The 27,942-nt window shown below is 45.6% G+C and overlaps 1 protein-coding gene across 1 annotated transcript; it reads right to left on the bottom strand.

Moving 5' to 3' along the window:
• Positions 1–9: 9 nt before the first annotated feature.
• On the bottom strand, positions 10–26,732 carry RAD54L (RAD54 like). The gene is made up of 18 exons (XM_055403115.2): positions 26,074–26,732; positions 25,910–25,996; positions 24,220–24,342; positions 16,038–16,098; positions 15,193–15,328; positions 14,680–14,749; positions 14,275–14,563; positions 13,736–13,860; positions 9,648–9,798; positions 6,471–6,597; positions 5,380–5,454; positions 5,102–5,232; positions 4,480–4,590; positions 4,210–4,333; positions 3,555–3,633; positions 3,084–3,263; positions 349–512; positions 10–252 (listed from the first exon to the last, which is right to left on the bottom strand). Exons 1-18 carry the CDS (start codon positions 26,074–26,076, stop codon positions 39–41), a joined length of 2,250 nt encoding a protein of 749 aa, XP_055259090.2. The 5' UTR covers positions 26,077–26,732; the 3' UTR covers positions 10–38.
• Between the last annotated feature and the right edge of the window lie 1,210 nt (positions 26,733–27,942).

Below are 27,942 nucleotides of genomic sequence, written 5' to 3'. Positions count from 1 at the left end.
ATCTCTTTCCTCTAACAGCTACACACCAGACCAGCTGGTTAAAGGTGGAGGCCTTGCTGCTCCTCATGGGAACGCTGGTGGAAGACAAAGGTGATGGCAGTGGAGGCAGCATCCCAAGCAGCCTGGAGTACCTCATCCTTGAGCCCCCGCTTATCAGTGCTATGGTTCCACTGAGCCAGGTCTGAGGTACAGTCAGAACCATCAGGAGGTGGCCAGACCTGGTGGTTGTTGACACAGCGGCGGCAGCGCAACCTGGGGGCAGAGGACAGAACTGTGGTTACTGTGGGTCCCAGCTCCATGCTATGTAGGGTGTTCAGAGATAATGGCCAGCAGGGGCACCCCACTCACCTGTCATGTGTGTCACTGAGGTTAGCCTCATCAAGGGTAAACAGCTCCTTCAATTCGCCGAGAGAGAAGTGTCGCTCCACATCCTGCTCCTCGTCCACCACACAGCTGCTCAGTGCTTTCTTATGGCTCTGACGCTGAAAGATCTTCTCCTCAATGGTTCCTGCCTTGGGGGTGGGGGCAGGGGTGGAGCCCAGGGCTAAGTAACCTCCATAAATAGGGGGCAGGAAAACCCAGGGGTTGAAACTATAGCTGCGCAGAAGCGGAGATGAATGACAAGAGTCTTGCCTCAATAACCTCTGATCAGCTCAGCCCATTTTCCTAGTCTGTCTTTTGGGAATATAATTTGGACATGTCAGCCCACCCAGACAGATATTTTCTGTACCAATGGAGGGTTTCAGGACCTGGCTAAATTTCTTTAGGATGAGCTGAGGTTTATCTGCAGCAGTGTTATCTGACCTCCACACCAAGCCCAAATCTCACTCAAGTGATATGCCAGGCCCCGTGCTAACACCAGATACAAAGAAGAATCAATATGATCCCTATCCTTCAACTCATAGACTAGTGAGAGAGAGACATATAAACTAACTAGTACAATGACAGAATTCTATAGGATACCCAGCAACCCACAGGAGGAACGGTAGCATGAAATAATGTTGAAGAGCTTGAAAGTAAAGATTATCCTTAAGCTGAATCTTGAAAAATGAATAGATGGTTTACAAAGAAAGAACAGAAGCCATTCCAGGCATAAGAACAACATCAATAAGCCTGGCCTACTGGAGGCCTGTCTAGAGAATGGTAGAAGTAGGGTAAGAGCTGGGACTGAGAAAGTCCCATACTGTAGAAACTTGGATGCTAGGCTAAAAAGCTCAGCCTTTTCCTGAAAGTGCAAAGCACAACTAGAATTTTTGGAAGGCTCATTCTGGAAGTAGTTGTGAAGAATGGATTATGGTAAGGCCAAAGGTAAAGAATTAGGATACTGCTGCAAAATCCAAGCGGGAGATGACTGTGACTTTAGCATGGAATGGTAAGGAAGGTTAGATTAAGGACAGGATGGTGGGACACATGTACACCCATGGAATCAATTGACATTGATTCATGTCAATGTGTGGCAAAACCACCACAATATTGTAATTAGCCTCCAATTAAATTAATTGCATGCCCTTTCAAAAAAAGGACATTTTGAGAAGGTAAAATCAATGATAATTGGAATCTGGTTAGGAAGCAGAGAATGGTCCACAGGATGATGCTCATATTTGGGTTGGGTGGATAAGTCATTAAGTGACAAAATTCAGAAGGGGATACTCAAGACATTCAAACAGAAATATACAGTAGGTGATAGAATTTTAAGATCTGCAGCCAGTGAACAGTGTCAGACACACAAGAAAAATCAGAGTCTCTTGTTTTAGTAATTAGGAAGTCAACAGTACACTGAAAGCAGGTTCAGTGGCAAAACTGGTGAGTTTAGTGAATAGGAGATGAGATGAATTAAATCTCTAGGCTTGGGAAAATCTGACAGTGAATGAATGGAAAATAACCCGAGGTAGTCACTACAATGGAAGAGAGGGTTGAGAAACTTATTTTTAAGGTAAGAGCTACTTGACCATGTTCATAGACATCAGGGGAATAAAGGAGAAACTGATCAACTAAGAAAGGAAAGAATGGGGAAAGGGTCTAGAGTAGAGCTGAAATTATAAGTCCCAAGTAGAAAGGAAGGAAATGATTCTCATTTGAGAATGGAAAAAAAGAGCAGATGTGAGACAGACACAACAGAGGAAGGTAGGCGAGAGAATTTAAGTTTGGTAGCCTGCATTTTCTCTGTGAGGTAGAAGACAAAGTCTCTGCAGAAAGAAGGAAAGACAGGATTAGGAGGAAACTTGAGGGAAAAACTTGAAGTGGCTGTTGAAGGAAATGAGATACGGCCCAGCTGAAAATGGAGAATGTGAACTTGTGGTAGAGCCAATCTAAAAATGCAAGTTTTATCTGGTGCAGAAGCTGCAAACAGCTGTTAATGATCCAAGAGTAGGTCTTAAGGGAAGAGTGGCAGAAAGGATGCACAGGGAGGATCAGGCTAAATAGTAAGGGAAGTCAAGCCTGATTGGGAGGAACTGGGGCAGGTAGTAACTAAGGACATTAGGCTGAAACAGATGGAGATGTCAGGAAAACATGAAGGCTAGAGTGCTAGAAAACTGCATAGCCCCTGAAGTCAACCAGGAAGATGGCTGGATTTGGGGAAGTAATGAAGACAGCTGGTTTCCAAACTTATTAATGAATTAGGTAAAGGGCAGAAGGTAGATAACTGTAGCAAGGAAGAAAAGAGGGTAGTTAAGTAAGGCAACATGAGCTTCAAAAGAGGATGGATGGATGGTCTGAGTGACCACTGAGAACCTGGGGAATGCCAATACCACCACTTAGCCCCATTAGATGGAATGTGAGAAGACTACAAGGTAAGCGCACAGAAGAAATCAGGTTTAAGAGAAAACAAGTGTCCTGTGAAAAGGATGAGGCCATAGGGGAGTTTATTATCTACAGGCATCCAGAGAGCACAGTAAAAAGGATTTGAGAACAGGACAGAGAGAGGGGAAAGAGGAGAGCCCTGAAGGGCTCCAGGCTAAGCCCATACCTTGCTCACCACTACAGGCAGAGGGGCCGCGCAGAGGCAATGAGAAACACCCAAGGTGATCCTGAAGGTCTTATTCCATGACCCACTCCTATTCTAACAATACCACCATCCTTACAGACAACAGGCGATAGATATAGCAGGTCTTCTTTTGACCATCACGCCAGACCCGGGCCATGGCTTGTTCATCATTGGCTGGGTTCCAGTCAGGGTCAAACATGACCAGTCGGTTAGCCCCGATGAGATTGAGGCCACATCCCCCAGCTTTGCTGCTTAGCATGAAGACAAAGTCAGGACTCTGGAAAAAGAAGAAAAAGAACCGCTTATACCCCAAATTAAAAATCTTACTCAGACCACCCAACTGTTCTCTCACATGTGGACTGCGAGTTTGCCTGTCTACCAGCCAGTTTATCAGCCCACAAGCTCAGTTCCCAGCACAGCCTTCATAAACCAACTAGCCTAACCCTACCACACCCACCAGAAAAAAAAAAAAGAGACCCTAAAGCAGAGGCCCCTTATAAATTCTTTATCAACCCTTAGTTCTCATGTTATTGCACTGGTAGCATGGGGACAGTGGCCGTGCATTTACCGATGGGTTGTTGAAGCGCTCCACAACCTTGGCTCGCTTCTTAATGGACATCGTGCCATCTAAGCGAACATATAAGTACCTGAAGGGGGATCCAAAGATCAAATCAAGAAATAAACAGAACATAATGGGGGAAGGGGAGGGTTGGACAAATTGACTGACATATATACACAAAGCTAGTGGGAAGCTGTTGTATAGCACAGGGAGCTCAGCCTGGTGCTATGATGACCTAAAGGGGTGAGATGAGGGGGAGGGAGGTTTAAGAGGGAATGTATACTTATGGCTGATTCACACTGTTGTTCAGCAGAAACTAACATGACATTGTAAAACAGTTATCCTCCAATTAAAAAAAAAAAGAAGTACGTGTCCTTGGAGTCAGAGCTACTGAAGAGATAGAACCAACCATTCTTGAAGGTTGTTCATATATAACCTGAAATCCTAAACTCCCAAAGGGACTGGCAAGGCGCTAAGGGGCCAGGACTGTCCTGTGGAGTACCTAAAGGACCAGGGGCTATTCTGTTTGGAGATGAGCAATAAAGGAACAAACATCTGGAAAGTCCCTCCTGTGCCTGTATTTTGGCCCACATCCACCAATCCAAACACCTGTTTTTCCTATGAATACAGTAGGTGAGGTATCCCTATGACAGCTCTTCCCTACCTTCGGGCTCGGCAGAGTTTCTCAAAGAGGTCCAATGTCTGAGTATAATTGGACACCAGCACAACTTTGTCACTGCTACGGCTTCGGGTCACCGCCAGAATGTAATCAAGGACCAGCATCTTACCTAGGAGATCAACAACTATCAGCCCCCAATGCACTATCCCAGTGGCCAGGAATTCTTACTCGTGAGATGGAATAGATCGAGCTCAAAGAGACAACCTCCTGTCTCTCTTCCCAGAGGGGCCCAAAGAGTGGCAGGAAAGGACTCACCTGACAGCTGAGGCTCTAAAGCCTTGGAGTTATAACCAGGGGGAAATATGTCCAAGGTACCTTCAAAGCCATCTTCCTCTTCCACACACTTGTCATAGATTAAAGCTGGATCTGGAAAAAAAAAAAAACCTCCAAAATGCTAGCCACACTGTGTTTAGAAGTTTCACTTCAGTGCTCATTAGAACATCCTCTAGAAACCTACCCAGACCTTCCTCAACGACCAGACTTGTTTCCAAAGCCCAGTGTGTAGTCAGTGCCACCTGGGACCATGAGTAGACAATCTTGCTCACTAGTGTGCTCTGTGTTCTCCCAACAAGAGGGGAGTTAAACCAGAGAGGGCAAAGTGTGTTATTTCCCCCCGCCCAACATTTTATAGGCACACTTGTGCACACACATGCTCATGCACAGTCTTGTATACTCCAAGCATCAAACACGGGTCAAGCAAGGATAAGCTAAATTTTCCAAAGCAAAGGGTCTGGTCTAGTGCATGAGCTTATGCCTTGGGAAGGGTTAGAATCACATGTGGCCTCTGTGAAGACTACGGACAAGTTTCAGTAAAGGCAGCTGAACTACCTTTCTCGCTCACTTTCATAGAGGACCCCAGGGCATGGATCTAACTCACGATTACACAGTTTCTTCAGTGAGGTGATGGAAGAAAGAGAAGACACACTCATCTTGCCCTCACGCAACTCTTCTGCTGGCTTGGCCTGTCTCAAAAACCTCTTGTATAATTCAATCTGAAGGGGTGTCAGCCTTTAAAAAAGACAAAAAGAAGGGTAGCTGGGTCAGCAGGAAATGCAGGACCACACTTCTGCCTTCTGAGGACACCTTGAAAGCCCAACAATACCTCAGGGGCTAAGCTTTTACCCACTCACTCCACACCCCTCAGTTGTTCAGTACCTACAACAAACCACCTGCTCGATCTTCACAGGCAGATATTTAGAAAGGATATCAGATGTCCTCCGTATCAGGCACCTGGAAGAACAAGATAAAAAGGCAAGGGGCTCATAAAACTGCCACACTAACTTCCGGAGTAAAAGCTGACACCCGAAGGACCAAGGCTCTTTATAGTATCAAATGTCAGACACTCATCAGCTCTATAGCAAAGATGTCTATATCAGGGTCTCAGCCATGGGAATGGAGACCCTTTAGGGTCTAGCTTGACGAACAACTCTTTCTCTTCTCCTTCAGAATGTTAGCTTGTCTTCAAAGGAAGGCAGAGGTCTTCTACTAAGCCTGGTGCTCTGATAGGGAAATGAAGCTGTAAACCACTGAGATTCTTTATGGGAGTTTCTCCTTGCATTTGACCAAATGCCTGATGCCAAATGGCCCGAGGTTCAATTAAATTCTGCCCCTACGACCTGGCAGACCAGGAAGGACAGAGATCAGGCACCTGAGCAGCAGCTCCTAAGAGCACATGGACTCTCTTTACTGTCATCTTAACCTGAGAGGGAGGCGGCAGTTGGCAAAAGCAAGAGTCTTCAGGATATAAATCATCAAGTATATATAACTACAACAGAGGAATCCAGAATATACCTGCCCATTGAGCGATGTGGCCCCCATCGAAAAAGCCCCATCAGCTCGGGAGGCACACCACCCATCCTTTAGATCTACTACCTGTCACAGAAAGCTGTGGGATGTGGGAAGAGAAGCTTGGTGCTTTAGATCTGAGACAGACAAAGGAAGCTTCCGAAGTACTAACAATGCTCCAAGGGATACAAAAACTTCCTCAGCAGGATGCTAAGTGGCACCAAACCAGACCACAGGGGCCAAGGCCAGGAAGAAAGCAGGGAATCAGCCTGCCAGACCCCTTCATTTACTCTGTGGCTATTATTGTCAGGGCACCATCCCACTCTCTTCACAGAATCCCACCCCGCAAAGGCCAAGGTCCCAAAGGATTGGCCTTGGATAGCTAAGGAGGCAATTCTGATGACCTAATGTTGGGGGGACCCCAGATGAGGTACTACTACTGTCACCCCCACCCCCATTACCTATTCACAATGCTGGTGAGCTCCTGCAGTCGCTCCTCTCCTACACGCCTATCTTCCTCACTGGCAGCTGCATCTCGACCCTTCAGAATTGGCAGTTCAAAATGCTTCTTGAACTCCTGGGCGGTTCCTAAGCACAGGAGAAAAGGCATTAAAGAATGCAGAAAAGTAATGACTTTTCCCCTGCCAGGAATGGCAGACTACTTTGTCACAGACCAAGCTTCCTGCCAAGAACAACAATGCTGAGCAAATTATAGACAATTTCTGTTTGAATGGATCAGAGAGCTACCAAAGCAGTAAAGACTTGAAAGGCCAAATATTAAGATAGTAAGTAGATCAAAACTCAAATATATACCTAATTACATTAAATGTAAATGGACCAGGGACTTCCCTGCTGGTCCAGTGGTTAAGATCCCACAGTCCCAATGTAGGGGACACAGGTTCAACCCCTGGTCTGCAAGATTCCACATGCTGCAGGGCAATTAAGCCTGTGGGTCTTAACTACTGAGCCCACGCCCTAGAGCCCCACGAGCTGCAGTGACCACGACAGTTAACAACTGATATACTTATAACCATTCTACGCCCATACATTCTGGTTTTCACTTTCAGTATTCAATGAATTACATGAGATACTCAATGCTGCTAAGTCACTTCAGTCGTGTCCAACTCTGTGTGACCCCATAGACGGCAGCCCATCAGGCTCCCCCGTCCCTGGGATTCTCCAGGCAAGAATACTGGAGTGGGTTGCCATTTCCTTCTCCAATGTGTGAAAGTGAAAAGTGAGAGTGAAGTTGCTCAGTCATGTCTGACTCGTAGCAACCCCATGGACTGCAGCCTACCAGGCTCCTCCATCCATGGGATTTTCTAGACAAGAGTACTGGAGTGGCTTGCCATTGCCTTCTCCGTGGAGATACTCAATACTTCATTATAAAATAGACCGTGTGAACTGCTTTTACCTAATTGTTGGCTAATATAAGTGTTCTGAGCACATTTCAGGTAGGCTAGGGGACGACCGAGAATGAGATGGCTGGATGGCATCACCGACTCTGTGGACATGAGTTTGAGTGAACTCCGGGAGTTGGTGATGGACAGGGAGGCCTGGCGTGCTGTGATTCATGGGGTCGCGGAAAGTTGGACACGACTGAGCGACTGAACTGAACTGAGGCTAAGTTTTAATGTTTAGCATTAAATGCATTTTTTTAAGGTATATGATTTTTTATGCTGCATACCATTTTATTTTTTATTTATTTTTTTGGCTACACTGCGTGGCATGCATGATCTTAGCTCCCAACCAACCAGGGGTTGAATTTCCACCCCCTGCAGTGGAAATGCAGTTTTAACCACTGGACCACCAAGGACATCCCTTAAATGCATTTTTGACTTAAGACATTTTCAACTTTTAATGGGTTTAGTGGCACAGAACCCCATCATAAGCTGAGGAAGATCTGTACTGATACATGCTACAATGCTGATGAACTTTGAAAACAGTATGCTAAGTATGAGAAGCCAAACACAAAAGATCTCATATTATATGATTCCATTTACAGGAAATATCCAGAACAGGCAAGTACACAGAGACAGAAAATAGACTGGCAGTTGATAGGGGTTGGGAGTGACTGTTAATGAGTATAGGATTTTGTTTTAGTCAGGAATTTAAAAGATCAGGTACCTCACAAAAGTGGATCTCCAAATGGCCAATGAATATATGAAAAGGGGTTCCACTTTCACTCAAAATTAAATGTGAAGAAATATCACTAAGCACCCAGCAGAATGACAAAAAAAATTAATGTCTTCTAAAGATAAATATTTGTGATAAAAAGCAGAGGTCAGCAAATTATAGCCATGGACCAGTCACCTGTTTCTGTAAAGTTCTATTAGAACACATCCATGCCAATGCATACATGTTATGGCTGCTTTCACAGTACAACAGCAGAGCTGAGTACCTGTGACAGAGACAGTATGGCCTATGAGCCTACAATACTTACTATCTAGCCTTTTAAGAAAAAAATTCCTGGCCCCTGATGTAGAAACACTGAAATTCTCATATACTGCTGGTACAATCACTCTGGAAAACTGGATTATTTACTAGGGCTAAACTCACACATTACATGACCCAGCAATTCCATTTTTATGACAGAGAAATGCATATTATTCTCAGGTAAGGTACAAGAATGTTCATGGGATCATTATTCAAAGTAATAAAAAAATGGAAACTCAATTGTCTATCAACAGTAGAACTGATAAATTCTAGTATATTTAAAAAAATGGAATAGTATACTAAAATGAAAAACAAACTGCCATAGACAACATGAATTGCTCTCAAACATTATATTGAACAAAACAATCCAGATGCAAAGGAAAATATATGATGTGATTCTTTTTACATGAAGCTCAAAAATGGGACTAACAAACCCTTCCAAAGAAATCTATGTACAAGAACTGCCCAACCTATGATTTTTAGGGGTAGTGGGGCAGTAAGGAGTTGCTGCTTAATGGGAAGAGTTCCAATGTTGCAAAATGAGAAAGTTCTGGAGGTAGATGGTGGTGATGGTTGCACAACAATGTGAACGTATTTAATGACACTAAGTTGTACACTAAATAATGGTTAAAAACAAAACTGCCCAAGACAGTCTTCTCTGAGGCAAGAGCTCTTGTGAGGCTGCTAGGATGTGATGAGCAAAAATGCCTGGGGGTAGTAGTTCCATCTCTAGCTCATGGAGACCATGCCCCGAACAGCCCCTGCCACCTCTGCTGCTGCTAAGTTGCTTCAGTCGTGTCCGACTCTGTGCGACCCCATAGATGGCAGCCCACCAGGCTCCCCTGTCCCTGGGATTCTCCAGGCAAGAACGCTGGAGTGGGTTGCCATTTCCTTCTCCAATGCGTGAAAGTGAGGTCGCTCAGTCGTGTCCAACTGAGTGACCCCATGGACTGCAGCCTACCAGGCTCCTCCATCCATGGGATTTTCCAGGCAAGAGTACGGGCCAGGGTGGGCTTTGCTAAGCTGCCCAGCAAAGTCAAGGTCTCCCCACGGCTCTGGTACTCCTTGACAAGAGAAGTCTTCTAAAAAAGTGACTGGTAACCCACATTTAACTGTGATCTCCTCCCTCCTCAGCTAGAGTCAGACTCACAAGGTTAAATGAAGGCTCCTCTCCAGTGTAGCAGAAAAGGCCAGATTCTTACCCAGGATTCCCGAATTGACAAAGTGTACCAAGCTGAAATACTCAAGAAGATCATTCTGGATGGGGGTTCCAGAGATGAGCACCCGTCGGCTGGTGTTCAAGCTGTCCAGGGCCTGATAAGTCTGATTCTCGGAGTTCTTGAGCCTGTGTCCCTGCAAGGAAATTAATTCTCACTGAGGCCTGGGCACAGTGTGCCCTCCCTAACAGCAGCAAAGTCTTACGTAGACAGGAAAAGAGGAATCAAAAGCATTAGAGGTCCCCGAGGCCTTGGGAACTGGGCAGGGGCACCAAGAGTGAGAGTTGATCCACTCTCTTGGGGAGAAACCGGCCAGGCTCAAGCACAGACCTTCAGTTTCCAGATCAATGCTACATCCATAAAGCAAGGATTCCCTGTTTCTTCCTCTGCCCCCATTTCCAAAGTCACAGCAGCCTGCCTATCCTCTTCAGGGATCATCTGGACAGGTTAGAGACCCAGGGTTTCAGGGAATTCTCCCTCCCCCACTAGCCCAACCATCCTAGAACCTCCTGAGTCAGATGCCTTCTGTATTAAGACTCCTGGCTGGGTCTGGACTGTCAGTGGTAAGGGAACTTAGTCCAGGTTCCTCCTCCCCTCTTTCCTCAGAACCCATCCAGTTCAGATCTAAAGAAAGAGCCTCTCTCTGCGTCCCTTCTCAATCCCTATATCACCACCACCACCCCCAGCCTCCCCGCCTGGCACTTTATCTCACCAAGACAGGAACTTTTAAAAGGAGAGACCATGTCAGATTTGCTTTTTAACTTAATGCACAAGATAGAATTCTCTATTCAATGAATGTTTACTGAAGAATGAAATGAATAACCAACATTGCTTTGAAGAATTAGACACAGAATTTTATTTAACAAAATGACTGAATGTTGTATACCTAAAACAAAAACATTTTATGTCAATTTTATCTCAATTAAAAAAAATTTAAATACATCCTAAACAAAATTAAGTTTTAAAATGACTGAAAGCTCAAGCACCAGTCCTGAAACAAAAGGCGAGACTTCTGAGCTGAAGAGGGAAAAGAAACTTTAAACTTGTGAAGAAATTACCCAAAAGGCCCTGGGGAAATGCGCATCAACTACTGGAACCCTCCAAATGGAAGCTCCCTGAGGGCAGACAATCATGGGATTCCCCAGGGCCTGACTCTGTCTAACAGGTGTACTTAATAACTCAATTTAATAAACTGAGCTGATACACTACCTTTGTGGGTCTCTGTGGAAAAGGCCAACCCCAGCTCCTATGGAGCCGCCCTGGCTCCAGACCCAGCTCCTGACACCACTGGCCACAAATTTAAAACCCAAACCCTGGCATCTCAGCAAATCAAATATTTGGCTAGATAAAAAGTTGTCAAAGTTCTAGCTGAATTTCTATTCTGGCAGAATTCTCAGCTTATCCTTTTAAAAACAAACAAAAAAAAAGGATACCAACATTAAATACCACCACTTCTCTGTCATGAGCCCCATGAATAGATTCTTGTATTTAACATATTTCCCCAACGTCTGACTGGTTTTGTGTTCTGGAACTTGTAAAGAAATGTACATGGAACCGGGTGAGGCATACAGGGACAGACAGTCCTTCCATAGCCAAGCCAAGTTTCACCCTACACCAAGCTTTGGTTACATCCAAGGCATAAGAAGAGAAGAGCCAGGCCTTAAAATCTCAGACCTGGATTCAAGTCCCAGCACTCCCCTAAGCTTCAGTTTCCTAACCTCCAAAACTGAGGTGAAAACGATGTCAGTCCCTCCCATATGTAACACGCTACAAAATGGTTCCATATACCCTCTTTCTTGATCTGGATCATGTCCCTTTCAGACAGACAATGTACCATCTACTCTATGGTCTGAGAGCAGTCTCAACCACAGACACGCTTATAAGCAGCGAAGCCAACACTGATCCCAAGTGTTCTCACTTGCTCTGCCTAACTCAGATTACTACGTGGATCAAGATTTTGTACAGTTATGCTATTATTATCTTTTATTATTTCTGTGGGTTCCAGAGGAAAGCATCAGCCGGGAGGAAGTTGGGAACATGAAAGCCTGGGGAAAAGGCTTCCCAGGATCTGAACAGGACAAACTCCTCCTAGAGTAGGCTGACCATCTTTTCAGGACTCTGGCTTCCTCAGTTCTCTGACAATCAACACAATAGGGAATTGCAACATACTACGGTATTCTTGCTTGGAGAATTTCATGGGCAGAGGAGCCTAGTGGGCTACACAGTCCATGGGGTCACAAAGAGTAGGACATTACTTTCACTCTCTTATTCTGATAAATAAAAGGTAGATGAGGGGCTTCCCAGGAGGCCCGGGTTGAATCCCTGATCAGGGAACCAGATTTCACATCCCCCAACTAAGAGCCACAATGCCACAATGAAGATCCCACGTGCTGCAACTAAGATCCAGCACAGCCAAATAAATAAATTTTTTTTTAAAAAAGTAGATGAGTACTGAAGGCCAGGACACTGCAGTGTACAAAGAGGCAGCTTGGAACCTTGTGCTGGTCAGCTCAAAAAACAGAAGAGAATGAGGAAAAAAGTGAAACACTATAGAGCAAAAGAAAATCTAAGATGCCCTCAGTCCTCAAGGGCTCAGACTGCCATCAGCCTGCCTGCCCTTCCCCTCCCCAACATCCTGGCCTCTAGACCAGGCTCCTGGCACAGTCCCTTTCCATGATGAAGCAAATGCCAGGGCGCTGTGCAGTGGTCACGTGCACATCCACCTCAAGCTGCTAAATTCCTTACTCCTACCAAGGAATGGCCCATCAGGGTATCAGAAGTTGGCAGACATGCCAGATAACAACTCTTCATAAGGTCAAAAGTTCAACTGGGAAACAGCTCAGGGCTAGCAAGCATGGTTACCCTAAGTAAGCTTTTCTTCTTTGTCCCCTCCCAGAAGACCCTCAGATACTAGGGTAATCTATAGTCCCCAAAGCACAGTCAAGCCTCCATCAGTTGAAAGACAGGGCCAAGTCTTCCAGCCACCCCTCCACCAAAGCCCCAGGGAATGTCCTGACTCTCCCCAAGATGTAAACAAGGTCAGCAGGCTCAGGGCAGCCGAGCCCCCTGTTCAGTTCAGTTCAGTCGCTCAGTCGTGTCTGACTCTTTGCGACCCCATGAATCACGGCATGCCAGGCCTCCCTGTCCATCACCAACTCCCGGAGTTCACTCAAACTCATGTCCATTGAGCTAGTGATGCCATCCAGCCATCTCTGAAGACTTGGGAAATTCTTTATACCGGGAAACTCCCAGCCACCCTCACTCCTTTCTAAGTAGTAACATCCCTACCACCCTTCATGCACAGTGCTGGAAAAGGCCAGAAAGCAACAACTGCTATATTTCCCTCAGTCCATAGAGTCAACACAGGCTCACAATGTGTATGGACTATCCGCACCGGACTTTCCTATCTCTGTGCACCTGTTCACGGGAGTCCTCTCAGCCTACATAAAAATCAGAGCTGACATTTATCAAGGTCTTATGATATACCAGGCACTGTGATAAAAGCTTTCCTTCATTTAATCCCCACAATAATCCCATGAGGCAGATATTATCACCCCATTTTACTGACAGAGAGGCTTGGGTAGTTATGTAATTTGTCCAAGGTCACATTACCGGTATGCAGCAGAACAGCCAGGATTTGAATAAAGATCTCTCTGACCCTAGAACGGCCTGGCATGCTGTGATTCATGGGGTCGCGGAGAGTCGGACACGACTGAACGACTGAACTGAACTGAACTGACCCTAGAACCTGTTCCCCTAAACCCTGTACCGTGTCTCTCCACCCATCCAAATCTCTCCCAGCCTTCAAAGTCCTTTGGTCTAGGAAAACTGTGTAGAGGGAACAAAACCGGTCAGCCCACAGCACCTCACTCTCCTTGGCATCCCAAGCACTACTTAACCTCTCTTTTGGCAGATTGGTACCCTGAGCTGTCCCTCTCATCTGCTGACTCTGAGGCGGTATGTTCTGTCCTCAGTATCTCCCAGTAACTAGCACAGCCCTTAGACGGTACTTTTCAGTGAGAAGACATTGACAGACTTTTCTCCCACCACCCAAACAGCAGTACATCAAGTACCTCATCACATATGACCAGTCCAACACTCCCTTTCTGGAGGACTCCAACGTGAAGGCGGAAAGTCTCATAGGAAATGATGAGGATGGGAGAAGGCACTCTGGCACCACGCTGGTTCATAAATCCTTCTACAACAGAAAAGGTGTCAGGAGAGCAAGTCTGAGAATATGCTAAAGAAAAAACCAGTTTGATGATTCTGTAATTTAGCCTCCGTTCCGTTCCGTCGCTCAGTCGTGTCCGACTCTATGCGACCCCGTGGACTGTAGCCTACCAGGCTTCTCCGTCCATGCGATTCTCCAGGCAAGAATACTGGAGTGGGTTACCGTTTCCTTCTCCAGGGGATCTTCCCGACCCAGGGATCGAACCCGGGTCTCCCGCATTGGAGGCAGACACTTTAACCTCTGAGCCACCAGTTCCTTTCCATGGTAATTCTCTTATCTTCCACCCCCTCCCTGCCCTCGACCCCGGTTATCAGTGAGGATACACCTAAGAAAGGAGCAGGTTGTATGGAGGAGTGCAGTCATGTTTGTTAAGGCTCCTACCCAGCTTTTGGTCTATCTCGTCCTTAGAGCCTCCATCGATGGCCAGAGGTTGGATCCTCCCTCCGAGCCATTTCCCAACTTCATTATACCAGTTCCTCACTAGGCTGGAGGGCGACACCACCACTGCCTTGTCGATTTCTGGCTTGCAGTCTGGACTCTGGCGCAGAAGTGTCCACATCAGTGTGATGCACTGCAGCGTCTTGCCCAGGCCCATCTCATCAGCCATGATGCAGCCATGGCTCCCAGGGATGCGCCGACTGGTGACACACTCCCACAGGAACTTCACTCCCTGGGGAACAGTAACAACACTCAGCCCCCTTTGACACCCCACTGCTGCTGCCCTGGGGATGACAGCCTCTCAGGCCCAGCCGCTGTCCCAGCCCAAACCTCACCCTCACCATTTACCTCTCTCTGATGAGGCCTCAAGACCTTACTCAGAATAGGATCAACAACCACATGGACAGGAAGTTTTTCCCTGAGAAAACATAACACAGAAAACAGAGCTCAGACACGGCAAGGGCACACCCTCAGGAAGCCATGTCCTGTTGATCCAGAGGCAGTTGCACAAGAGAGGACCTCTCTGGCCTGTGCAATCAAACAATAGCAAATTCCTCTCCAGGGTGAGAAAGCGAGGAGATGGGGATGGATTCCCTATGTTATTACCTCAACATCCCCTGCTCCCCTGAGTGAGCCTGGTGGGAAAGGATGAGGAAACCCACCAACTGGACATATCTATACACTCTTCCCCAGGCACTCTCCTCCCCACCTACTCACTCTCTGGATGGTCCCATAGTCATGACAGCACTCTGAAAACACATGCAGATCCCAGGGTGAAACCATACCAAAATGCTCTCTGCCTTCCAGGCTCTGTGCGCTTACAGAGGACCACAACTGCTCAAGAAACACCAATGCACGTACTTGTCAAACTTCAGCTGGTCATGGGCACTCAGTGGGGGAGGTTCATACAGAACCAAGGCACCTTCTTCCAAGGGGTCATGGAGGGCTCGGCGGACCCCAGCCCGTTTGAGGCCCAATGCCCGAGAGCCCAGAGGACCTAGAAATCAACAATTTGTCACTTGAGCCTCTAAGCTGAGGAGCTCCAGCCGGCCCAGGTTAAATGCCTATCCTTCAGATAACCTTTCCAAAGCTTCCACATGACCCTCTCTCCCCAGTACCTCTCCAGATGCAATTTGGGCACCTCTGCCTAACCATTAACCAGTCTGCCTCAGATATTACTTCTCCCACTCAACTACAAACTTCTGGGGGGGCCAGGTCTCTTTCATCTTAGATCAAAACAATCCTGGAAAGGTCTGAAACCCTAACGGGGTCTTTCAAAGCTAAAAGCTAAGGAGTTTGCCTCCTCCCCCCAGCCCCAAGTTAGCACAACGCTCTGTCTTTTGTACAGAGGGGGAAACCTGCAGAACCTAGACCTCTGACAGAGTCAACTTTGTAAAGGAAATGTTAATGGACTCACTTGGACTGAACGGAGCCTGGGTCCATCAGCCGCCCTGGCCCACCAGAAGCTTCCTGCACACTGGAACATCCCCACCAAGATGAGGGGCACTTAGTCTTGGTAACCCTTGCTGAACCTATCAAACACAGACCTCATGCAGGCCCCAGGAGGGTCACCCCACACATAGTCATCACTGGACTGGCATCTTTAACTCCAAGGTAAGCTTGTACTTACAAAAGCAGATGTTTTACTCTATTTGGGCATATTCACACATGACTAATTTAAGAAACAGAAGAGTCTCCACTTTTACCTTGATAATTTGGAATGGGGATTTTAAAAGGCTTTGACAAAATGCTTCGAATAAATGCTTCCTAAAAAGAGAAGAAACAAGGATTCAGGACTGCTTGGAGATGTTATGGGATATTTTTATAAACACAGTAAAAAATGCCCACGTAAGCATCATAATATACTCAGAGCACTGTAGTTTGACTACATCTCATTCAGATGGATCTAGAACAGAAGATGTGCTCCATATAAAATTATTAGGTTTTGTAAAATGGCTTTTATCTTTGAGGCTTTGCACAAGGTTCCACAAATCCCCAGGGACAGGACAGTGCCAGAGCAAGTACCTGGCCTTGGTCAACCACAAGACTCAGAACCTTTAGCTCATGAAAGATCATGACAAGCAAGGATACCTAACTATTCCCTAGGCTGCAGTGCCTTAAGAAAGTACCACAAACTGACCCGATCCCAGTACTAACAGAACTCTCAAGTCTAGATTCAACCATTGTCCTATAGGGCTACATTTTTCCAAGCGCAGCTCACACTTCTCTTGTAATCTCTGATCAATCCTGCTTGCTGCATCTAATTCCCATATCAATTTTCACATCAGCCTCCTTGGGAACTAAACAGCCCTTCTAAGAGTAGTGGTCACAGGAGAAAAAGAAGCAGTAGTATCAGTAAAATAACGTTGATAACACCAAAAATGACGGAAATAATGACGACTAATAATGTATGTCAGATGCAGTGCTAAGTCCTTGCATTCATGTTACCAATCCTCATTAATAGCTCTTTGAGGTCTGTATATTACTGGCACCCCTATTTTACAGATGAGCAAATTGAGGCTGAGTGGTTTCCCAAGTCATGCAACCTTGACATCTGCAGGACTTTCTGGATTCCAGGGCCTTTATTTGTAACAGATGGGCAATATGGCTTCCAAACCCAACCTGTTTTGAGTATAGCATGTGGATCAGCCCAGAGTCAGCAGATTCCTGCATGGAACGGTACAAGAGAGAGGGGAAAACATGAGCCAAGAAGACAAGAGAGAGGGCAAGCCAATCACCAAAAAAGCCAGGGACAAGGATGACAGGAAGTCTCTGTGCCATCACTTCAGCCTGGAATCAGCACTGGGCTACTGGGCTGGGGCAGAAGGAGACATGGGAGTCCACAGCGTTAGCTCCTGAGCTAACTGACAACTCCCATCTAAGTTCTCATCTAGATACACCTGAGCCCTCTAGGGAATTACAATAGCCTGTGAACCTCAACAAAATAAGAGTTAGCCAAAAAAGCAAGGAGAAAACAAGAGCAGAAACGCTGAAGGCAGTCTTAATGGAATACATTAGTGGGAAAGTAATGAAAAATACTCCCTTCTAGCAAAAACGCAGTGTAATGGGGGGAAAAAAAAGTAATTGCCCTGAAAATTTTATCTTTTTATTCTGATCCACCTGTATAGATTATAAATTCTAGAAACTCAATGCACTTTAAAGAAGAATGTAATGAATATATATGGCAACGTATCACAAGATAGAAAGGAAATGTGGAGAACTGAACTTCATCACTACGCTTAAATAACACAGGCCAGGGTTGGAGAAAGGCTCCAATTCTTTATTTGCATATTTCTTTGCAGCTGAATAAAACCTTTTGATTATTTTTAATTATCAAAGAAAGGATAATGAGAAACTTATACATGAAAGATGCTAACAAAAAGCTACCATTAAGTCAAAGAAGAGGAAAAAGAAAAAGTCAGACTCAATTTCTTCCCTAACTTGGCATCAATTCTGCTTTTAATTCTGAAACTGAGATATTATTTTCAAGATTATCAATGTAAGAGGCTAGTATTAAAGCTCTAAGTAGCCAAGAATTTATGCTCCAAATTTAAAAAGACTTTCAGTAAAACCCAGGAGCCACAAGTTCTGCAGGTAGAAGTGCAGGCTTGTGGAACTACTGTGGAAGGAGGTGAGGACCCCTGGCTAAAACCAACCGAGGGTACAGCCTGCAAGACTTGCAATGTAGCTTCCAAGAATCTGGTCTGGGAATAGTCATTAGACTCTGACAGAGGCAGGGGAGAAAGCCTATTCTTATTTGGTTCATTTAGTTACTGAAAATCCACACCACCCTTTCCTCCTGATGATAGAAGAGGGAGAAGACCATTCCTCCTCCTCACCAAGGTCAAAGCTTCCCTCTTCCACAGACAGTCATTCTATCAGGCCTGCCTGATCTTTCTCTGTCTCAAGCTTCTCCCTCTACCAGCTCTTTCTCACCAGCATTTAGGACATGCTTAACTCTCTCCTATCTTAAAAACAAAATGTCCTTTGACCTCATATCTCCTCCCCTTCAAACTTCTAGAAAAAGTCTGTTTCCCCCTTATCTCCCACTCCTCCTATCTTCTGAAATGATTCTGCCCAAGGTCACCAATGGTCTACAAGACATTAACTACAAGAGATATTTTTCCACCCTATCTTACTAGACAAAGCTGGTCACTCCTTCCACTCAAATAGTCTCTGCTTTTGACTTCCATGACACCATTCTCCCACTATTTTGTCTTTCTGGGACTTTACAATCAGTCGCCTAACAGGTTCCTCTTCTTCTGCCCAATCCCTTTAAAAGTCAGTGTTTCTCGGGGTTTGACTTTAAGTTCTTCTGACTATACATTCACATGGACACGCCAATACACTTTTTGGAGGTGTCAAACTCTATGCCAATCACCTCAAATCTATTTCCAGTCCATAACACTCTCCTAGGTTTGCACATCCACATGTGCAAACCTAGACAACCCACAGGACTTAAAACTCATTGTGTCTAAGGCTAAAGTCTGTCCCCAGGGCTGCACTGACTTCTGTAGTCCTAAAGCATTTTTTTCCTTTGGGGATCCTTCCTCCACAGCTTTCACACAGGCTGTTCCCTTTACCTGGAACATTTCCTGCTCTCTTCACCTGGCAAACTCCTCACATTCTTCAGGACCCGACCTAATCAACATGTCCCTCAGATTTGAGTCTCCACCAGCCTCCAAACGGTTAGGCCTCTTGTTTGCAAACTCTCACCACCCTCACACTTATCTCATAAGATAAATCCTGAATTAAAACAGTTCCAGAGGACTAATACTACTTTTTTAAGCTCAAGAAACAATTAAACAATATTACTTTAGTGAATTATATACATATGGTAAAACTACCACAAAAAGCAAGGGATGATGAACAGAGTTAGGATGGTGGTACCTCTGGGAATGGAAAAAGAATTATGACTGATGATGTTCTAGCCCTGGGTCGTGAGTTCACAGGTGTTATTTTGGTTTATATCTTATATACATTATACCTATTATGTTTCTGTATTCATCAAATAGTATGTAAAGTATTTTCTGAATGCATAAATAACTAACCTCCATTACACATTCCTATCATCACATTCCCATTTTTCCTTCAAAATGTCCCTATAAAGGAAAAACACAATCCTGTGTCTCTACCATTGCAACAAAAACAATATAACACCTAGGAATAAACCCTGTTACAGGACATCCTTGGTGGTCCAGTGGTTAAGAATCCACCTGCCAATGCAGGGGACATGGATTTGACCCCTGGTCTGGGAAGATTCCACATGCTGCAGAATCAGTACTTGTAGCCTGCGCCACAACTACTGAAGCCCTTGCACCCTACAGCCCATGCTCCACAACAAGAGAAGCCACCACAACGAGAAGCCCACTCATAGCAACTACAGAGCAGCACCTGCCTACCACAACTAGAGAAAGCCTGTGGGCAGCAACAAAGATCCAGCACAGGCAAAAAAAAAAAAAGAAAATCCTACCTACAGAGGCAAAGGCCCTAAGGCCCTGCTTATTTAACTTATACGCAAAGTACATGATGAGAAATGCCTGGCTAGATGAAGCACAAGCTGGAATCAAGATTGCTGGGAGAAATATCAATAACCTCAGATACGCAGATGACACCACCCTTATGGCAGAAAGTAAAGAACTAAAGAGTCTCTTGATGAAAGTAAAGGAGGAGAGTGAAAAAGCTGGCTTAAAACTCAATATTCAGAAAACTAAGATCACGGCAGCTGGTCCCATCACTTCATGAAAAACAGATGGGGAAACAATGGAAACAGTGACAGACTTTATTTTCTTAGGCTCCGAAATCACTGCAGATGGTGATTGCAGCCATGAAATTAAAAGACGTTTACTCTTTGGAAGAAAAGCTATGACCAGCCTAGACAGCATACTAAAAAGCAGAAACATTATTTTGCAGACAAACGTCCATCTAGTCAAAGCCATGGTTTTTCCAGTAGTCATGTATGGATGTGAGAGTTGGGACTATAAAGAAAGCTAAGCACTGAAGAATTGATGCTTCTGAACTGTGGTGTTGGAGAAGACTCTTGAAAGTCCCTTGGACGGCAAGAAGATCAAACCAATCAATTCCAAAGGAAATCAGTCCTGAATATTCATTGGAAGGACTGATGCTAAATCTGAAGCTCTAATACTTTGGCCACCTGATACAAAGAAGCAACTCATTAGAAAAGACCCTGATGCTGGGAAAGATTGAAGGCAGGAGGAGACAACAGAGGACGAGATGGTTGGATGGCATCACCAACTTGATGGACATAAGTTTGAGTAAACTCTGGGAGTTGGTGATGGACAGGGAGGCCTGGCACAAAGAGTTGGACACGACTGAGTGACTGAACTGACTGACAGAGGCAAAAGGCCTGTATGCAGAAAAGTATAAGATACTGATGAAAGAAATCAAAGATACAAACAGATGGAAATATCCCATGTTCTTGGATTGGAAGAATCAATATTGTGTAAATGTAAATGAGTATACTACCCAAAGCAATCTACAGATTCAATGCAATTCCTATCAAATTACCAATGGCATTTTCCATAGAACCAGAAAAGAAAACTTTACAATTTATATGGAAACAGAAAAGACCTTGAAAAACCAAAGCAATCTGGAAAAACAAAAATGAAGCTGGAGGAATCAGGCTTCCTGACTCCAGACTATACTACAAAGCTACAGTAATCAAGACACTGGCTCAAAAACAAAAATACAGACCAATGGAAAAGGACAGACAGTCCAGAGATAAACCCACACACTTATGGTCATCTTATCTACAACAAAAGAAGCAAGAAAATACAATGGAGAAAAGACTTCAGTAAATGGTGCTGTGAAAACTGGACAGATACATGTAGAAGAATGAAATTAGAACACTTCCTAACACCATACACAAAAATAAACTCAAAATGGGTTAAACACCTGAATGTAACGCCATACACAATAAAACTCTTAGAGGAAAATATAGGCAAACACTCGGATCTTTTTTGATGCACCTCCTAATGAAAAGAAAAATAAATAAATGAGACCTAATTAAATGTAAAAGCTTTTGCACAGTAAAGGAAACCATAAACAAGACAAAAAGACAACCCTCAGGATAGGAGGAAATATTTCCAAGTGAAGAAACTGAAAAATGATTAATCTCCAAAATATACAAACAGCTCATGCAGCTCAGTATCAAAAAAAAAAAAAAACAATCAAAAAATGGGCAGTAGACGTAAATAGACATTTCTCCAAAGAAACCATACAGATGGCCAAAACACATGAAAAGATGCTCAAACATAACTAATTATTAGAGGATTGCAAATCAAAACTACAATGAGGTATCAACTCACACCCATCAAAATAGCCATCATTAATAAAATCTACAAACAATAAATGCTAGAGAGCGAGTGGAGACAAGGAAGTCCTCTTGCACTGTTGTTGGGAATATAAACTGGTACAAACACTATGGAGAACAGTATGGAGAATCCTTAAAAATCTCAAAATAGAACTAGCATATGAATAGCAATCTCACTACTGGACATATACTCAGAGAAAACCATAATTTAAAGACACGTGTAGTGGTCAGTTGTGTCTGACTCTTTGTGAACCCATGGACCATAGCCTGCCAGGCTCCTCTGTCCATGGGATTTCCCAGGCAAGAATACTGGAGTGGGTTGCCATGTCCTTCTCCAGGGGATCTCCCCAACCCAGAGATCAAACTTGCATCTCCTGTATTGGTAGGCAGATTGCTTACCACTGAGCCACCTGGGAAGCTCACACTTGAAACTAACACAACAGTGTAAATCAACTATACTTCAATAAAAATTTTAAAAATGAAATATCAACTCTCTAAAGCAAAAAATAAAGTTATCACAAAATAATGACTATACTTGTGTTGCATGTCCTTGTTGCTTATTTTATAAAAAAAAGACTGATGTATCCCAATGTTCATTGCAGCACTACTTACAATAGCCAGAACACAGAAGTAACCTAAATGTTCATCAACAGAGGAATGGATATGTGTGTGTGCGTCCACAATGGAACTAGCCATAAAAAGGAATGAAACTGGGTCATTTGTAGACACATGGATGGACCTAGAGATTGTTATAAATGAAGCCAGAAAGAGAAAAACAAGTATCATGTATTAACATATATATGTGGAATCTAAAAAAATGGTATAGATGATCTTATCTGCAAAACAGAAATAGAGACACAGAAGTAGAGAACAAACGCATGGACACCAAACGGGAAAGGGAGAGGATGGGATGAATTGGGATTGACATATATACACTCTTGATACTATGTATAAAATAAATAACTAATGAGAATCTACTGTATAGCTCAGGGAACTCTATTCAGTGCTCTGTGGTGACCTAAATGGGAAGGAAATCCAAAAAGAAGGGAGATACATATATGTATGGCTGATTCACTTTGCGCACAGCAGAAATTAGTACAACACTGTAAAGCAACTATACTCCAATAAAAATTAATTTTAAAAAAATCTTGCGTCTCCTCTATTCTCAATACTACACTATTTCTGACACCTCTGACATGTGGGTTTTCCACACGTCAAGCAAATCTTCGTTTCCACTTGGGTTCCCTACACCTTAATTCCAACACCATCTCCCAGGAGAAAGCATCAGAAGCAAATCTCAAGTCTAGGTGCTTCTGACCACACAATAAAAGTCGCTCAATCAGCTCTTTGTGACCCCATGGACTGTAGGCTGCCAGGCTCCTCTGTCCATGGGATTGTCCAGGCAATACTGGGGGGGACTGCCATTTCCTTCTCCAGGGGATTTTCCCAACCCTGGGGTCGAGCCCGAGTTTCCTGCATTGCAGGTAGAGTCTTGAAAGGCTCTGACCACAAGCTACAAATCAAATGTTACCACAACCCCTTCCTTAGATTAATTCACTAGCTGGTTCAGAGAACTCAGATAAAGTTTACTTACTAGATTACGGGTTTATCACAAAGGATATTAAAAGATATGAATGAATAGCCAGATGAACAGACACACAGAGGGAGGTCTGGAAGAGCGGTGAACACTGGAGTTTCTGGCCCAGAGGAGCTTCGGGTGTGCCTCTTCCTGACTTCCTGCTCACTAATCGGGAAGTTCTCCAAACCCTCCCAAACCTTTTGCGTTTCTAAGGAGGCTTTTGACACAGGTAGGACTGATTAAAAACATTGGCCTTTGGTGGGTTGGTTCCCCTGGCAACCAGTCCCAAAGTTAAGTGCTTTTCAAAGTTATCTCATTAGCAAACTCAGGTGTGGCTGAAAGGGGTTCATTAGGAATAACAGAAGACATCTTGATCCCTCTTATCATTTAAATTCCAAGGGTTTTTGGAGCTGTGTCTTGGTGTCCTTCAGAAGGTTTAGAGGAAAAAGCTTTGGATGAAGCTAGGCAGATCTGACAATTTTGTAACTTTAAGCAAATTATTTAACCCCTCTAGGATCCAGCTTCCTTATCTTAAAAAAATGAGTTACATGAGATAATGCCCATAACCTGCCATAGTGATTACTTTTGATTTTACTAAAGGATACAGTGAAAGCTATAGGGCTCTGGTACTTCTTAAAAGCCATTATGCAGAACCAGAGACAGTTCTCTGACGGATTCCAACACCCTGCCTAAATGGGAAGGTCTTCACTCTCTGCACCGTGTTGTCGTGTTGTCGTCAGCAGTCTGGGCCACCTGAGAGTTGGTGCCCAAGTAGCTATAACAAGGGGAATTCCAAGTCAGGTACACTAAGGAAATCTCTAAGAAAAAGGGTCAGGCCTTTTCCAGGCCCCGGGAGCTGTGGCCAGGCCCAAAGCTCCCACTAAAGCATCTGTTGGCTACTGTGTGAGGACTTAGGGAGCCTCCCTAGACAAAAGAGGGCACACACAGACATTGACAGGTTATAGCTCGGGCTTACATGTTGACTGCTGTCCAGACAGGGTGGTCGATTCGTTAGTTGAGTCAAAGGTTTCCGAAAAGGAGATAGGAAACACTCCTGGCTCTGGGTCTCACAGCTGGATTTCTTAGGTTTCTTAGGAGTCTAGGAGAGAGAATTGGGGAAGGTGAAGTCTGGATGATACACAGTTAGCCACAATGACAACTAATATTTAAAATGCTCGTTAAGCGTAAAGCACTGTGCTAAACTCTTCATGTGTTATCGTATATCATCTTCACAGTAATCCTAGAATACATGTTTACATCCTAATGAAACAAGTTAGAACAGTGGAGCTTAGTGAAGTTAAAGAACTTGCCTAATTTGAGGGGCAGTGAAAAGTAAAAGTCGCTCAGTCCTGTTCAACTCTGCCTCCCCATGGAATTCTCCAGGCCAGAATTCTAGAGTGGGTAGCCATTCCTTTCTCCAAGGGATCTTCCCAACCCAGGAATCGAAACCAGCATTTCAGGCGATTCTTTCCAACTGAGCTATCAGGGAAGCCCCGAGGGGCAATGGAAGAAGTGAATGAAATGGGCCTGTGACGGTCAAGTCCATCAGTAGCATAGTCAAAGTTAAAGTGAAGTCACTCAGTCGTGTCCGACTCTGCCCACAAATCTTCACTCCAAAGGCCCTATGGAATGACTGAGTGACTCTCTGCTTTCCTCCCAGGGTTTACGAATGGAGGGCCAGAGTAGAGCTGCTCCCAACTCCCAGGCCGCTCTTGTCAATCCCCACCATGTCCGTGAGAACGTCAGCACTGAAAGCATTTTCTTGAGCAACCAGGAGCAGACAACACCAAGTGCTGCCCCAAGTTCAAGTCTGAGACCCATGTAAGTGGCAAGGAGCAGCCAAGGCAACCTGCACACCAGCAGTGCAGCTACAGAACGAGTCCCACTGAGCCATCAGGCAAGAATCCACTTGCAGCAGCTTGCCAAGGTATCTGAAGCTACAAGGCACACCTGGAACAAACATCAGACCCCTTCCACTCTCTCTATGGGCTTTTACTCACATGTTGCAACCACCCAAACTGCCTTCTAGATATTTCTTAGCTAATCCCTTCCTCCAAAGTTCCAATGGCCAAACCACTGCTTCTTGAACTGCTTTCTCGGAAGTGCATGCTACATTATCACCCTACTGATTTAGGTTACATAGGTCCTGCCCACAACTAGCCCCAAAAAGCCTCCAAGGCAGGGCCCAGTCCAAAGTCGAACGTGGTACCCTTGATTATCTGCAGACACTGGAGGGGCACCACCCCTCCAATCAAGGCCCAAGGAAGCTCAGATTCTACCATAGGTCCAGTGCACCCTACTGTGACACTGGGCAGGTGGCAAAGAGAAAAAGAGCTGCTAGTTGCTGCTGGGGCCTTCTCCCCTTTTTTCCCAAGGGAGCCAAAGGGTCCAACCCAATCAGCTCTTTGCTTTGGAACACCCCTTCCCATCAGGAAAACTGAGGCATACTAGCTTTTAGTGAGTACCTTGAGGACAAAGATTTTATTTATCCAGTTCGATGCCTGACACATAGTAAGGACTCACTAAAAGAACAGTAAGCACTGAAAGGTTTCTGGAGGTGACAGGGTACATTTCATGTAACCCCAGAAACCAAGTTTAGGACTCCTCTCTGCCTAAACAGCCCTGCAACCCCACGTTCCCTATCCCTTTGAGGGCAGAGTACTCACTACTGCTCCAGGCTGCCAGTCTTCATCATCCGAGGGTCCGTCTTCCTGTTTTCTCTTGGCCAGCTGGCTGGGAGCTAAGCTCCTCCTCTGTAAGAAGAGGACGGAAACAGTCCATTAGACCCAGCCACAGGGCTAGCCACAGTCTCCCATAGGCCCATACTTACCATTCTGGACCCAGGAATATAAAATGTCAAGTACCCATTAATTAGGCAAAGGTCAAAGGCACACAGCAGCTGAGAATGTAGAACCAGCCTAGTAAAGAGCGGGCTGCTCCTCTTTTGAGAGCATGGGCTAATTAAGGGAGCAGGGATGGAGGGAAGACACCCAGGGGCTGAGGTTTGGGCCCGAAGTATGAACAGTGTCGGTCTCCAGGTGGCCGAAGCGGGAGAGAAGGGCAAAAAGGCAGTACCCAATCAGAAATGGGTAGAGGTCTAGGATGGGGGGAAGAGGCAGGGGGAGACTGACAGACTGGGCCGAGGGGAGTCGGGATAACGGCCCCAGATGGACCTGAAGGCAGTGGGTAGCAGTAGGCGGGAAGTGGGGGGGGGGGAAGGGTGAAAATCTGAGGCCGGGGGAGGGCGAGTCCGGAGAAGGGATTTCCCAGGTCGGAGTGCGGATGCGGGCCTGAGGGAGGCCGAGCAGGGGTCCAGGCAGGACACGTAGAAGACCCGGGCTTGGGAGGGGAATCCCAGGCAAGGCTGGAAAGAGCCGCAGAGCCGAATCCCAAGCACTGCCGCTTAACCTTCCTCTACCCAAAGCGCGCGTTAACAGCCTCCAGGACTCCCGGGACCCGCCAGGCCCGGTCAATCGAACCTCCCGCGGTGCCGCCACCGCACCACCCATTGGTTGCGTTCGATGCGTTCGGCGCTAGGCGCCCCAAGGATGGGGGCGGGCCTAGCCCTGCGGTAGCAGAGAGGCCGGGGCTGTGGAGCTGAGTTGGCTAAACGGACCAGCGAGGAGGTGGGACTTAGGAGGGAAGGCGGGGTCCGCGGTGGCGGGAGCGGTTGGGCGAGGTGGGCGGGGCAAGAGGACGAGCTAGGTTTTTGTACTTGGGGGCAGGGCTTGCACTTGGGGGCAGGGCTTGCGTTCCGGTCCACTGGCGCGTTCTAGAGGTAGCTGTGCTGCCTGGGAAGCAACCGAAGTGATGGTTTACTTCAGATGGGACTGCAAAGACTTGCGCCTGTGTGCAGAATGCTGGGAAAGGGGGGGCAGCACCCGCCGAGGGTGGGGGCAGTTTTTCCGTCTGGACGCCCTACCACGTGGTCGGCTTAGGCAGTGAAAGCTCCCAGGGGACTCGATTTTTAGGTCTGGGGTGTCTCAAGAAAGCTACCTTCCTTTCCTAGGCAAAACTGCTGGCGACAATGTGGCTTTGGAGTCTGGCCTGATCCTATACACTCAGTCTTCCTGTAGGCTCAGTCTCTTAAAACGTCAATTACTTCATAACAAAACTGTATTATATTAGTATTTTGGCTGTTCTGAGAATTAGATAAATTAGTGTGCTTAAATTTCTCGATATAATGCCAAGCACAATCTGGGTACTCACTAGTAAGGGGAGTTGGATCCCTGGGTTGGGAAGATCCCTTGGAGAAGGGAATGGCAGCCCGCTCCAGTATTCTTGCCTGGGAAATCCCATGGACAGAGGCACCTGGCCGACTACAATCCATGGGGTCACAAAGTGTCAGACAAGACTGAGGAACTTTCACTCACATCCTATGCTTTTACATCCTGAGTTTCCTCAGGGTTCGCCTTAGAGAGTGGCTGCAGTCTGATGGCTGCTGGATGGCAGGTATATTTGTTTCCTTTATGAGTTCCCCCAAGGCTCACTACTTTCTGTAGTGGCTACAAGTCTCCAATCGCTGATGACTGTGACATCTTTTGAAAAGACCCTGATGCTGGGAAAGATTGAGGGCAGGAGAAGAAGGGGATGACAGAGAATGAGATGGTTAGATGGCATCACCAACTCGACGGACATGAGTCTGAGTGAACTCCAGGAGATAGTGAAGGACAGGAAAGCCTGGTGAGCTGCAGTCCAA

The sequence above is a fragment of the Moschus berezovskii genome, chromosome 4, assembly GCF_049115385.1.
Source record: "Moschus berezovskii isolate FMDL1 chromosome 4, NW_MosBer_1.0, whole genome shotgun sequence".
NCBI lineage: Eukaryota > Metazoa > Chordata > Mammalia > Artiodactyla > Moschidae > Moschus > Moschus berezovskii.
This window is presented reverse-complemented; position numbering and strand designations above follow the sequence as displayed.